General features: G+C 34.8%; 1 protein-coding gene across 2 annotated transcripts in view; it reads right to left on the bottom strand.

The window, feature by feature from the left end:
* Window positions 1–15,472, bottom strand: part of DENND1B (DENN domain containing 1B) — a 270,041-nt gene that overhangs the window by 64,676 nt on the left and 189,893 nt on the right. For both annotated transcript variants that reach the window (XM_040463561.1, XM_040463562.1), the window contains one exon: window positions 6,213–6,314. In XM_040463561.1, coding sequence (XP_040319495.1) covers window positions 6,213–6,314 — 102 coding nt within the window. The remainder of the gene's footprint in view (window positions 1–6,212; window positions 6,315–15,472) is intronic.

Raw genomic sequence — 15,472 nt, 5'->3', positions numbered from 1 at the left:
TTCTGTACAACTCTATTGGATGAATATGTCTGTTCCTGCTTATTTTGTTTTGTCTTGAATTCTAGATTCTGTGTCCTTGTGTGGTTTGTATTTATTACAAATATGGTGTCTTTTGGTAATCAAAGTTTTTCATTTTGATAAAGTCAAACTTATTAAGCTATTCCTTCATGTCTTAAGAAACCTGTCTCTCTCTTCAAAGAAATAAAAGTAATGTCAGTTTAGTGTCTTCTAAATCTTTTTTTTTTTTTTTTGGCTAAATTATATATGCTAGGGATTCCAAAGGTAATAGCTAACACCTTTTTCAGAGGTAGTATTTAATATTAAGTATGAAGCTTGTTGAAATTGCTTTCAATCATGCCTCTTTTTTTAGTTTTTATCAGGAATTTTACGAAAAATTTCTGCATCTGTTGAGATGATCTAATGATTTTTCTAATAATAGGCTAGTGTAGGAAATTACATTCAAAGATTTCCTAATATGCAATGGCCATTTAATTTCTGGAATAAATGAAAGCTGCTCATAAAGTAGTATCCTTTTAAATATTTTAAAATATTTTAAACAAATATTTTGTTTAAATCTTTCCATTTGTGATTGTGAGTGAGGCTCACCTATAAGGTTCTTTTCTCATGCTGTTTTAGGATCTGGAATCAAGATGATCTTAGCTACACAAAATAAATTGAAGAGAATCTCCCTTTTTCCATAATCAAAATGGGAAATTTTTGGAATCTGAATTGAAACCATTTGATTCTTGAACATGTGGAAGAATTTGCCTGTGTTATACAGTTAACATTGTTTTAATTTAATCCACACATTTACCATTTATTTTGTTCTTCCTTTCTTCTTGCATCTCAGACCTTCCATCTTGGATCTGAGAAAACTTTCTTTCTCCCTGAAGTACTTTCTTAAAGTATTCCCTTAAAGATTTCTTTCTGCTGTCTGGTATAGCAGTCAGGGTTCAATCAGAGAAGCAGAACCAGTAGGAGATATATAGGAGATATAATGATAAATAGACAAACACAAACACATATACACAGGTGAGATTTATTACCGGGAAATGGTTTACATGATAATAGGGGCTAGCTAAGCAAGTCTGAAATTCATAAGACAAGCATCAGGAAGGAAAAATCATGAGCAGGCTAAACCCATAGAAGCCAAAGCTCTCATCCACAGACAGGATTTCTTCTCTGTCCCAGGGAAACCTCAGTTCTGAGTTTAAGGTCTTCCAATTGATTCAGACAGACCTACCTAAATTATCTAGAATAATCTTCCTTATTTAAAGTCAACTGATAAGGAGTTTTAATCATATACATATATATACATATTTATATATGTGTGTGTGTATATATATATACACATATATATGTATATATATGTGTGTGTGTATATATATATGCATATATATATATATATATATATATATATATATCTATCTTCTCGGCAACACCAAGATTGGCATTTGCATTTGATTAAGTAACTGGGGATTTTAGCGGAACAAGGAAGACACATCAATAAAGTCAACACAAGGAGCAAACTCAGGGTTTTGGGGGGGAGGGGCAGGGTCAGGTGGGGTGGGGAATGTTTTTATATCACTCTTATAATTAAGATGTATTTAAAAAAATTTTTTTTTACATTTATTTATTTTTGAGAGACAGAGAGAGACAGTGTGAGCAGGGGACGGGAAGAGAGAGACAGGGAGACACAGAATCAGAAGCAGGCTCCAGGCTCTGAGCTATCAGCACAGAGCCTGATGCCGGGCTCAAACCCATGAACCTTGAGATCATGACCTGGGCCGAAGTCGGACGCTTAACCGACTGAGCCACCCAGGTGCCCCAAGATGTATTTTAGTCACCATAGGATTCTAGGTATTTTTTCCCCACATGCTGAAGATACGGTAGTATCTTCTGGATTACTAATGTGAACTCAGCTGTCACTATGTTGCTCCCCGAAGGTAATCTATCTTGCCCATCTTGTTATTTTAAAAATTTTCCATTTTTACTTAATGTTTTAGAGCTGAATATATGGTGTAGTTATAGATTTCTTTTTATTTATTCAGTTTGGATATGTTAGACTTCTTAAATTTATACAATGGTATATTTTATTGGTATGGGCATTGTCCTTTGAACTACTCGCTCTCCTCCATTTTCTGTCCTCTCCTTTTAGAGTTTATTCCAATGGCTTTTAGACACTTTCATTCTACCCTTCATGCCTATTAACCTCTCATATTTACTATTTCTTCATTCTTCTGCGTTATCTTCTGGATAATTTCTTTTTCAGATATATCTTCCAGTTTAGTAAATCTCTCTTCAGTTAGATCTGATCTGCTGTTCAACCCATCAATTTCCATCCATTTCAGTTACATACTTCCTACCAGAATTTTATTAGCTACAGTCTTTTTTATGTTTTTATTTTATTTTTGAGGGACAGAGAGAGACAGAGCATGAGCAGGGGAGGGCACAGAGAGAGGGAGATACAGAATACAAAGCAGGCTCCAGGATCTGAGCTGTCAGCACAGAGCCCAATGCAGAGCTCAAACTCACAGATTGTGAGATACTGACCTGAGCTGAAGTCAGATGCTTAACCAACTGAGCCACCCAGGCTCCCCTATAAGCTACAGTCTTAAAAACTGGCTTCACATTAATATTTTATATCCTGAACATTTTTTTAGTGTTTGTTTATTTTTGAGATAGAGAGAGACAGAGCATGAGTGCTGGAGGGGCAGAGAGAAACAGAAACACAGAATCCAAAGCAGGCTCAAGGCTCTGAGCTGTCAGCACAGAGCCTGACATGGGGCTTGAACTCATGAACCATGAGATCATGACCTGAGCCAAAGTCGGTCGCTTAACTGAATCACCCAGGAGCCCCTATATACTGAACATTTCTAAGCTTGTCTTCTGTTCTTCTGAACTTCTTATTTTTTTTTTACCTTTTTAATGTTTGTTTGTTTGTTTGTTTGTTTGTTTATTTTGAGAGAAAGAGCATGAGTGGGGGAGGGACAGAGAAAGAGGGAGACAGAGAATCCAAAGCAGACTCCAGGCTCTGAGCTGTCAGCACAGAGCCCAACATGGGGCTCAAACTCACGTACCACAAGATCATGACCTGAGCCAAAATCAGACACTTAACCAACTGACCCACCAAGGCACCCCTAATTCCTTTGAACATTTTAAGCATAGTTATTTTATATTCTAATTTTGATAATTCCAATATTTAAAATCTTTGTAAGTCAATTTTGGTCCTCTGTTTCTGCTAGTTCTTGCTCATGATTTTTTTTCCTTGTATGTTTATAATTTCTAACGGTGAAATTTATCTTTGGAATTTTAGCTGGGAGAATTCTTTGATACCTGGGTTCCTCAAGAGAAGATGTGTGTTTGCTTCTGCCTAGGGCCTGACAGTGCTAACAATTTAGGATCACTGTAAACTTGGCTTGAGTTGTATCAGACCAAATCAGAAATTATTAATTCAGACTTCAAATTTCTGTACAGGCTGGTGTGTTTACTTTTCAGCAGCACCTTTTCCTCCCCTCCACTCAGTACCAGTGCTTCGGAGGTACAATCACCAGGAAATGAATAAAGGGAAGGAGCAGTTTGATTTCTTGTTTACTTTTACACTAAGTCATCCCAGATTTGTGGGAGTAGGGTCTCCTATTACACTTTTCAACTTGGGAAGTAAGCACTAGGCTTTGTCTCCTGTTCCACACCACAAAACAGTTTTTTAAATACTGCATTTAAAATTGTTTCAGTACGTAAGTTACCTCCGAATCCTTCCCGGCTGTATTATCTGAAATAATAGTCTACTTTAACTCTTAACATTATATGCTGCTCTCCTGGACCCATGTTCTCTCAATTTTGATGCATAAGCACTGCTAAATAGAGAGCTGGAGGAGTCCTTGACCTATGATGGATCACAAATTCATAATAATGAATAGCAATCATTTATACCTAATGAATATTTTTATATTCTTTCGAAAAGAGCAATAGTCTCTTTGTGGCTTCATCTATGTTGGTAATTTTTTACCAATTGATTCCTATTTTTGTTTCTTTTCTTTCCCCCCAAGTTTTAGTAAAGTGTAATTGTAATAAAAAAACTGAACATAACTAATGGAGACAATGTGTTAAGTTTGGACATATGTATACACTTTGCTACAATCACCACAATCAAGGTAATAAAAATATCCAACAGTTCCGAAAGTTTCCTTGCATTCCTTTGGGTGTGTGTGTGTGTGTGTGTAAGAACACTAACATGAGATAGAATTTTAATAGACTAGAATTAGGCACTATGTTGTACAGTGAATCTCTGGAACTTATTCATCTTTAGAAGTTTGTGAAACTGTCAATAGGAATCTTTTAATTCCCCAAACTTCAAGTATCATTTTCTCAAGGGACATAAAAGGGTATCAAGTTTGAGAACATGGTCAATTGGTGCATGTAAACTATCTAAGTTGTCTATATAATGGGTTCTATTTTAATTGACCACTTTAGTATTCTACATTTAGCCTTTTTGACCAAGTTATATTTAAAAATAATCCTGCATAGATTTATACTTTATTAATGTAATGGCTCTAAAATGAGGCAGACACTAAGATTTAATAAGCTCTACAAAGTGTTGTGCACTGTGCTGGGAGTATACATGTATCAGTTCACATAAACTTTACCACAACCCTGTGAGATACGGGGTATTTCTATTTTAAAGAAAAAGAGACAGATACTTATGAGCAAACAGCTATTACATGAGAAAGCCAAGATTTAACCCAACTCTACCTGATTCCTAAAAATGTGAGCTTATTGTAAGTATACAAAAATTACTCTATCTGAATTATAACTAATGAAAAGATTTTGGTTACAGTCTTATGGCCAAAGGTTACATCATAAGTTAGATATTCTATCTACCCGTTCAATTCTTGACCCTCATATGAATTGATCTTCACAATTCAGAGTTGGCAATGGGAAGTAGTACTATCTCTCCTTGACAGATAAAACTACAAAAAGGGTATCACTATTTAACTCCACAAACACGCACTGGATGACTGGTTTAGGACAGCATTGTGCTGTACGCTTCAGCATTTAGAAAGACCATCACTTGATCCTTCTACAACCTTGGGAAGTAATTCAATCTATATTGGAGCCCTCTAGAGACAGAGCACTAAAAGTAACCCACTCCATCTTCAGAAATTCGTAAGACATCTTTGATCCTAAAAGCTATCAAAGCTGCTTCTGCCTCTTTTAGGTATTGGGTAAACGTAACCCTTTCTTTAAGGGAAACCTTCACATATGAGAAGATAGTTATAGCCCCCCCCCCAGAGTATTTTCTAATTATTTTTTAAAACTTCCTCAGAATATGGATAATAGTATTGGTTTTGTCACCATCAAATTAAATCACTTATTTAATTTGAAGCTTATCTCAAATTACATGGGATCTTTTCTCTTAACAGTCCAAAGGATTCTATTAGATTTTCAGTTTCAGCTATTGAATTTTTACTCATGCTTGTATCCTGGTCCTGAGCAGTTTATGGCACTTTATTGGTCTTCATTAAACGATGAATTCACACAGGTAACTTTACATTTAAATTATCATGTGGAATAAGAAAATAAAGTGTTTAGAACTTAATTTAAATTATGTAAACAGAAATTGAGAGGAGCCTCAATTGAGAGACTTGCTATGATCACACACGGGAATGAAAGAATGAGTACATCTAAACATTCTCAATTCTGATGTTAAGCTACTGCTTTTTGAAATTGTGACTACACTTTCTGAGCCAAAAATCGGGATACATAGTATGATGATGACCTTTTTTCCTGAATTTTTGAATTTATACTTATGAAGTCTGTTTTTCTAAGCTGAGTTACATTAGGACTGTCCTACAAAAAATAGTTTGCTTACCATCATCAATGTACCATACCAAACCAACTCCTAGATGCTCACATGAAACTAGTCATGCTCGTTTCGTAACTGTGAATGAATACTCTTTCACAGACCATCAGATTAGTACTTTAGATGAGATTTTTTTTTAATAACAAAGTTACTATTACTTAATTTTCTAGAGTGCCATGCCATAGGTAACTGTAGAGTTAACAAAAGAAAGAAAAATTTCTTGTAATTCTAGAACGGTATTATTCAGAGTTTTGACAAACTTTTGATAAAAGTGATAAAAACGTGCCACGCATTTGTTACATTTCTGTAATCTTCTGTTACAGAAGGAAATATGGAGGCCCACTCTTACCTGCTTGAAAAGTTGGAGGTTAACTGCAGTTTCCAAGAACTGTTTCATCAGACTTGAACGATGCTTTACAAAACTCTCCTCACAGAAAGTGATGGGCTCCCCCTACAAAGAAATAAAGATTTTTTGGTGTCAAAAGAAAGTCAGCAGAGAGAACCAGTCTCTCTAAAGAGGTACATGGAGAGTCACAGAGGAAATGTAAGACACGGAATCAACCTCAAGGTGCTGAAAGTCTAAAGGGAGTCAAACAGACCCTTAGACATAATAGCTGAATTTCAGCCTCATAAAAATATTCCTCTACTGATAAGCTTCTACGAGAGCTTCCTAATCAAGGATCCCTGGGGTCTTAAAATTGCTCAGTTTCACTTCCTCAGAGTAAGAATGAATCACCTAAAAACAAAGGTTTAATATTATTAGATTGAATGAGTATTAAAAATAGCATGCATAGCTAAAAAGAGTATGCAATTGCAATTTTATTATTAGAAAACACCTTCAGGGGGCCTGGGTGGCTCAGTCAGTTAAGCGTCCAATTTTGGCTCAGGTCATGATCTCACAGTTCTTGAGTTCGAGCCCCGCATGAGGCTGTGTGCTGACACAGACTGTGTTCAGAGCCTGGAGTCTGTTTCAGATTCTGTGTCTCCCTCTCTCTCTCTGCCCCTCCCCAACTCATGGTCTCTCTCTCTCTCTCTCTCTCTCTCTCTCTCTCAGTCTCTAAAATAAATAAACATGGAAAAAAAGAGAAAAAGAAAACACTCTTGCTATAAAAATTACTGCATGATTTTTGCCATTTATATTTGATCATTAATTTCTTTTTAAATTAATTACAAGTTCTTACAGTAACATTCTCTTCGTGATTGCAAACGCAATTCTGATTGAATACTTTCTAGAATAAGTCTCACTTTGTACCTGTCTCAATTTACCCTATTTTTTTAAGTAATCGTAACTTTGCAAGTGTCTTGTGGTAGCTTATGCTCCATTAGCTGCTCCTCCTCCAAATTATCAAGAACTTAAATTCTCAATACAGATTCCACTCATTCCACCTATTCCCATGCATGACCTCGAAAACTGTCACTTACTGGCTGATCCCTACCACCTGCTACTTTCTCAGTAGCCTGAATGGTCTTCTTGCCAGTTCAATACATGTGAAGATAAGCGGCTAAATTATATGACCCAAATGAAAACAGAGATAATCCATTATCAATGTTAATACAATGATCCACTCATTATCATGAATCCTGTAGCAATCTATGTTGCAATAAAAAGGGGGAAAAAAAGTGAGCCTGTTCACCTTCTAACAGACCTTAGAAAAAAAGATTAATTATAATTTAACTTTAAGGACAACTCAATGCCTTGATTATAGGTATCTGTAAGTAAAATTCTGAAAATTGGCTCCTGTATGAACAAAATAATGAAACTAATAATCTAACAGTAATTCAACTGTTACCACTGTCTGATGGAAACTAATGACACTATAGATTGGCACTGTTCAATACACTAGCCACTAGTCACATGTAGCTATTTAAATTTAAATTACTAAAATTAAGCAAAACTAAAAATTCAGTTCCTCAGTCACACTAGCCACATCTGAAATGTTCAACTGTCACAAGTGTTCTGTGGATCCTCTTAGGTAGCACAAATACAGAACACCGATCACAAAAAGTCTTCTGACACAGCACTGCTACAGAAGAAAATATATAAAATTCAAACAAATTATTAAAGAAGATAATTTAATAATCTATTAATTGTTGTCATCCACCATCAGTTGCCAGCCAACACCTCATAATAAAACTGCAATTATGCATTTTGATACTGACTACTGCCAGTCTTAAGTTTTACGGGAAGATTTTAAATTACATATTTTAAAAACTTGATTAACTTATATAAATATACTTTGGATAATCAAAAATCACTGTTTTTGCCACTATCACAGAACTCACCACTTAGAATCTAACAGAGGGGGGAAAACAACAAACAGGCAATCCTGTTAAAGATAAAGGTCTATTGTTTTTGCTTCCCTGGTATCAGCATCGTATCTAGTTACACTGGGAGCCAAATAAATGTTTCTGTAAGTCAATAAACAAAATAGCAAGCGAGCTAAACCTTGCTCCATAGGACTTATTTTCTTTTCAAAAGTAAATACAAATTACAAAAAATCAAATCATTTCTTAATGGCAATGCTAACTACAGCACTATTATTACAAAGTGATCAGTACTATTGATAACGTTAGTTTTTATTGCACAGATTTCCCCCCAAACATGTGAACTATATTTTATTAGTATCTACAATGCGTCCAAAAGTTGTCATTAACACTGCAGAACAGTCTTCAATTCAAATACAAAGGTCTATCTTCAATTGAAATACTTGTCAATTTAAAAATAGAATTCTATCTCTAACTGAACAGTTTAGACTTCCGATGTTACAATCAAGCATTTTTTTTTTTGATTGGAAAGAATGGAGGGCAGGGGGATGGAGAATCTCAAGGTAAGGGAAAATGGATGTGAGCAAAGTCTACCTGTGCTTTCTCAAGAATTGGGCATAACATGGTCTTTAGCCAATGTGAATTATTCGGGAAGAACCCTGTCCTTATTAATCTTCTAGCAACTGCTTTCAATCTTTCAAGAGAAAGTTCAGATGTGCTGTCCATCCATTTTTGATAACACCAATCATGGTAAAAGCTTTGAACTTAACCTTCAAATGATGAACACAGCCTGTTCACTAAGAATCTCTGATAACAACAAAGAAGAAAAGCCCTGATGCATATTAGAATTTTCTCTCAGGAGAAAGAAAAATAAGTCTTGATTAACAATGCTCTAAATTTTTGCAATATTAATACACAGGAGTCTCAATTATTGTCATACTGGGATGTATGCTATCAAACAGATTATAAATAACTCCCCAGTAGGAGTTCTTTTAAATCCAGGTCAGGTTGAGTGGTGGCATGATAAGGAACTCTGCTTAGGATCTTCTGATTTATTTTTTATCTGATTAAAAATCAGGATTAGGATTGAGTGTTTTTTTAAAACCTTTCTGGTTCTAAGTAGAGTGACTATGTCTGGTTTTGCCCAGTTAATTCCCAGTTTACTGAAGTATAAGAGATTTAATTTAGAAGTTCCTGTGGCTTCCCAGAGGAAATCTGAGCTGGTTTGGAAAACTAATGGACGCTTTATGAAACAAAAATGCAAAATATAGTTTTGAGAGAGGCAGACAAAAAGGGGTAGTGTGTTTGGGATGGGTGTGAATTAGAGACAGTACCAGATGATGATAATAAATGACTGGTTGAGGCATAGTGGCTAATGGATATGAACTACACAAAGTACCTGACAGAAATAAAAGGTAGAGTAAGCCATATTGAAAAAGGTCTATGATATATTCTGAAGTTATTTTCTTAAAGACATCAAGAAGCTCACAAAAGTATCTACTCAATAAAGTGACAAGACTGTATGTTTTAAAAAATAAAGTTAATAAGCAAGAGGAAATAATGGAAACAGGCAGACCAATTAACAGTGTGATATAAATCAGCCAAGAAAAGATGAACGAGGCAGCAGAAAGGAAAAGTGATGACAACCATTAGCTAACACTTATAGGAGACTTATTTACTATTACCAAGAGTAATAATAATAGCTAATGTTTACGTAATGCTTATTATGGGCCAGGTACTGTTGTAAGCACTTCATACATATTAACTCACATAAACCTCAAATTTACTGTTGTCTTACTTCATATATGAGTAAACTAAAATATGGGGAACGGTTAAGCAACTTGCTCAAGATCACACAGCATGTAAGTGGTAGGAGCTGGATTCAGACTCAGTCTATGCTTTCAAACTATCCCAGTTATGGGCATTCAAGACTATGTGGAATGTTTTATTTATTCCATATCATGCAATCTGTAAAAGTACAATTTCATCGCAAAATCAACTGGGCTGTATATCAACTGATATACAGCAGTGGTTCTCAAAGAATGCCCAGGTATTCAGACCTTTTCATAGGGTCTGCAACATCAAAACTATTTTTGTAACAATGCTGAAACATTATTTGCCCCTTCCACTTTTATTTTCTCATGGGATCCAATGGAGTTGATCAGAGGTTACACGACTGGTGATATTGCAACAGAGCAAAAGCAGAACCAAATATGAGAATCCAGCTAACTTCCCTTAAGCCCCATACTTTCGAAAAACTGTACAACAAGGCATTTTTCTATTGTTTTTTTGTTTAGAAACAATTATTTCTCATAAAAATGTTTTATGTTTATCTATAGTATTGTATTATTTTTAAATAATATTTAAAATATTTTCAGTTTTAATTTCTAATATGATAATAGTAAAACATATACCCCACAGAAACAAAAGTTCTTTAAAGCTCTTGATAATTTTTTTAGAGTATGAAGACATTCAGCAACAAAGGGTTTAAGAACCACTAATATACAGAAACAGGACAAGGAGGGGTCGAAGATGACTTCCAGATTTCAAGCTTGAGGATCAAAAGATGATACCATTTACTAAGAAGAGAAATACAGAAAAAAAAAACCAGATTTAAGAAGGTGATAAAATCAATTCTTGCACATGTTTTTGGTCAGATTCCAAGCTGAGCCTGAGACAAGGATTCTTGTTTAAATGATTTGTTGATGGAGAACTCCCAGGAACTAGGAAATATGGGAAACAAAATAGGGCAGAAGAAAAAAGCCAAGCAACAATGTGTTTTCAGTTGAAAATCAGCCTCAGCCTAAACCTATGGAAAACACTAAATATACTGGCAGAGTTATTCCCATCTTGAAGCAAGGGCAGTATAAACCCTTTATCAGCCAGTCAAGCCAATGAGGTCTTCCCTGCAGGGGGGGGGGGGCGGGGGGAAAAATGGAGGTGCCTAGGAAGGCACTTCCTACTTAGCCAAGGGCAATTTTTCTCTGAAAAGGGTGCCAGCCAGTAGAGGGGATCTGGTCAGGGCACCAGTAAAGTCCATTAAGGCATGGTAAAGGCAGCAAGTAAGGTTTCTGAAGATGCATGGACGTAGGGTAGCATATAGCTAGAGACTCAGGTTTGGAAAACTTGTTGTTTAATGTATATTTAGGAATTATCTGCACAGAACTAAGCATTAAAATTAAGCTGATCACTCTAGTTAGGGAAAAAGATTGATATAACTGAAAAATACCTACTTATAATCCAATTTATTTTTTAAACGTTATATTGTTCATTGACAGAAAAAGTAAGAAAGTATATAGCTCTGTGGAGACACAGAATTAATTGTGTAGAAACATATAAATGGGGAAATGAAAAACTATCCATGGTAAAAATCTGATGTGATGCTAAAGCAACTGAATCTTTTGCTTCATGGAACAGTGATGAGGCAACAGGAAGGAACCAAAATTGAAATCATTTCGATAAAATGTCACACAAAGGAGCATGAAAAGAGGTAAAGAAAAACTACCATTCAATACTAGGCTGGCAGTGAAGTTCTTATTACAGAGAGGAGAACCAGACTTTCAGAAAGGAACCACCAACATTACTTACCATTAAAGTATTATGTCAGTCAACAAATATAGACTAAGAATGAATCAACAACATACTCAGCATTCTATGATGAGGTTTGCTAGATAGTTTGTTATTAATAAATAGTAAAAATACCAAAGTTCATACTTGATTTACCTGTTAAAACATATAAATCAGAGCAGATTCAAGTTCAAATTGTCCACAAAATAACAAACGTCACATTCAGTCCCTTGTATAATGGGAAGGGAAGAGGTACCATTAAAACCAGTGTGCTAGAAACTACATGTTGTTTGTACCTGATGGTATTTAAATAAGACCCATCAATTAGTTGTGGCAGAAGAATGGATTAAGAAATGGCAGAAGAAATGCCCTCCAGTGCCATAAATCTGGCCCTTATGGAACACACGATTTACCTTGCCAAGTCTTAGATTCCATCTTCAACATAAAGTAGTAAATTCTCCCTCCTCTGAAACCCAGAGCCTTAAAAATATGTATCTTTCTTTTAGCACTGATTTTCTAAGTTGAATTAAAGGTTATTTTTATACATTTTATTTGTGTATTTTTGAGGTCTGGGACTATATCCTTATACATTTCTACATTCTCCATTATAATACTCAACATAGTACTTTGCACTTTGAGTGTTCAGTAAATATCCACTAGCTAATATTTGAAGTATTTTTACAGGATAATTAAGGCACAGATAAGATATGGAAGAGATGGGGCTGTTTTTCCTACCCTACTGTATGTTCAGTTTCAAAATGATTATCATCACTGAATTAATACAATATTTTTGCTTAGTATGTTTTTCAGTATGGGCATCTTTCCAGTTCTATGTTGTCTTCTGGAGTAGGAAACTTGGCAAGAACAAGAAAATACTTAAAACATAGACTAGATCTCTGTTTATGTTTTGCAGATATATACATATATACACACACACACACACACACACACACACACACACACACATATATATATATATATAACTTAGTAACAATTCATATTGAAAGGAATAAAGGTGTCAGAAAGAATGATACTGTGTAAAGATATGAAATATAATCAAAGCATCCACATAATGCTTATTCAGTTTCCTAATACACTTGGGCTTAATATGTAAAGTCACTGTTACATAACAAATATAAACAAGCAAAAATGTCTACATAACGATAGTTTATTTAAAATTTTAAAACTCTTAAACACTCTGTTACCAGTTTTCCAAGGTAATAGTCAAATATATTCAGGTTCTGACAGAAAATAATTTTAAAAGATTTTTCAGGTGATACAACATTCTTCTTCCAAGTATCCCAATGTTATTATTATATAAGGGACCACAGTCTACTCTCAGAGTTTTTTAACCAGGAAAACAATACTTTTTCTATTACTGAAAATTATTGATGAAAAAAAAATCCTTATATTTAAATCATAAACTTTAATCATTATTTACAGCTAAAGCTTCTTTCTGTACATATGAGTACGTATGAGCTTGTCCTAAAGTTATTAGATCTGTCTAGAATAAAAATAGCTATCAATGTTCCATTTGCCTTTCATTCAGCAAGTTAAGATGGGAAAAGAAATTCATTTTTCTAAATCAGATACAGTTGTTTCTAGCACTCTAGTTAAATTTGAACACTAAAAATGATTAATAGAGCTACGTATTAATTTTATACATGCTATGAACAATATATATTTTCTTTCCCACTATTTAAAGAAAAACACTCTCTATTCTCATGAAACACATTATCAGGGATATAAAAATGAACCCTTACTATCAGAGTCCCTAGCTCTACCCATCCCATAGTGGTGGTACAGAATTTTCATCATTTTGCTAAAGCAGATAAGCAAAACACCTTCTCTGTTAATAATAATAATAATAATAATAATAATGATAGAACAGAAAGAAAGTATCATAAAAGCAACCATATTCTATCAGAAAGCCAAATATACAACAAATATTTATTTGGTTGCAACCATCTTTAAAGCCAAAGGTCCAGACTCAAACTTGGGTAATGAGACGAATGGAGGTCTAAAATGTTTTAGTAACCATAAAATCAAGGGGGGTGAGCAAGTGTACTTTTCAACTCAGATTTTTAAATCTCTAACAAGTTGACAGTTACAAATGTGTTAAATGGAAACTGGAAGGCAAAGATTTAGTGAATGGCCACTTAAATTATGGATGCCAATCCTGTGCTTAAATTGTTAAAGTTTAATCACAAAATATAACATATTTGCTGATAATGTTTAAAGGAATATAATCCAAAAACTGTCTGAAGGACAAATCTTTCAACTTGCCAAACAGAGGGCCAGATTACTAACCAATCTTTATTTTAAAAGGAATTTACTTTTTATCCATTAGCAAGGTTCACAGCCGCCCAGAAAAGCTTGAGTGATTGAAACAAAGGACAGCGCCCTAACTATTCAAAGGACTAGATCTGAGTGTTACTTCTATGCTCTTGGACAGGATAATCAAGTATATGCCTTTGAATGTATTAAGCAATATTTTAACTCAGGCAAACATTTCCTTAGCATTAGCTGTTGGTCAAAACTTAACCTTTTATTTTTAATAGCCTGTGACACAAATAAAACAGGTACAACTGATGACCCTTTATTAGTTATTTAATTCAATCTCTTAAAAGCATTCTGATGTTTATAACAGTGTTTTTCTTTTGGGGAATCAGAGGAGGGTACTTTATTTTAGTTTTGTTAAAGGGATTTTCCTCCCCAAATTTACTACTTCTAAAATGTCATTTTTAGTAATAATAGCACTGATTTTATGTTAGACACTGTTCTAGGTAACCTACATTTATGAACTCATTTTATCCTCTAAACAACCCAAGAAGAATTATAAAAGTGTGTTATCACTTTTCTTCAACTTATTTAGCACATTACTTTGATCTCATGTTTTTTAAATCTTAAAAAGTAGCTAACTTACTGGTTAAAATCCAAAGAAAGCAAAATAGCCATTGTTTATTTAAATCACTTTCCAACAACTTTACAGAGTTGCATATTTCTCTCTGTAATAAGAGCTGGCACAATTTATTTGTCAATTGTGCTAGGGTGTCATTTAGAAGGTATAAATAAGAAGGAACTATGAGAAAAGTAACAACATATCTAGAACTGTCACTCAGACATTCTAAGTGTAATTTATAAATAGGAGTTCCTCTTTGGCGGCATTTAGCGAATGTATTCAGGTATTTGCATTTGAAAATGGACATTTAAATCATCCTGGGGGCTTCCCCTAACTGGTACCCCAGCCAGGCTGCAGAAGACTGGAGGGAGGAGGAAGGGGCAGTTACTCTAGGTTGATAAAATCACAAATGGGAATATGTAGCACAAATAACAAATTATTCCCCCAATTTATATACACACCATGGTGTGCCTATGGGCATGTGCTCCTTTTCAGGAAAGTCCTAAGACTATCTCGTTTGTTCTGTCTCTCTTTAAGTATGTACTGAATGCCTTTCCATGTACCTGCATTTAGAAGAAATGTTAAGTTCAGGAAATTGATCTCAAGGAGAGTATGATACAAGAATGGAGGCCAGAGAGCAGAAACCTGTCACACTGAAGCAAGAGCAGGACTGTGAAAAGAATAGATTCAAATGTAGGCCCCACTATGTACTAGCTGGAGAGCCTTAGTGAGGTTATTTACACTCCATGAATATCATTTTCCTCATCTTTAAAATGAAAAGGTTACGGGGCGCCTGGGTGGCTCAGTTGGTTAAGCCGCCAACTTCAGCTTAGGTCACGATCTCATGGTTCGTGGGTTGGAGCCCTCCATTGGGT

This window comes from Herpailurus yagouaroundi, unplaced genomic scaffold (genome assembly GCF_014898765.1).
Source record: "Herpailurus yagouaroundi ecotype Mexico unplaced genomic scaffold, PumYag 403, whole genome shotgun sequence".
Lineage (NCBI taxonomy): Eukaryota > Metazoa > Chordata > Mammalia > Carnivora > Felidae > Herpailurus > Herpailurus yagouaroundi.
This window is presented reverse-complemented; position numbering and strand designations above follow the sequence as displayed.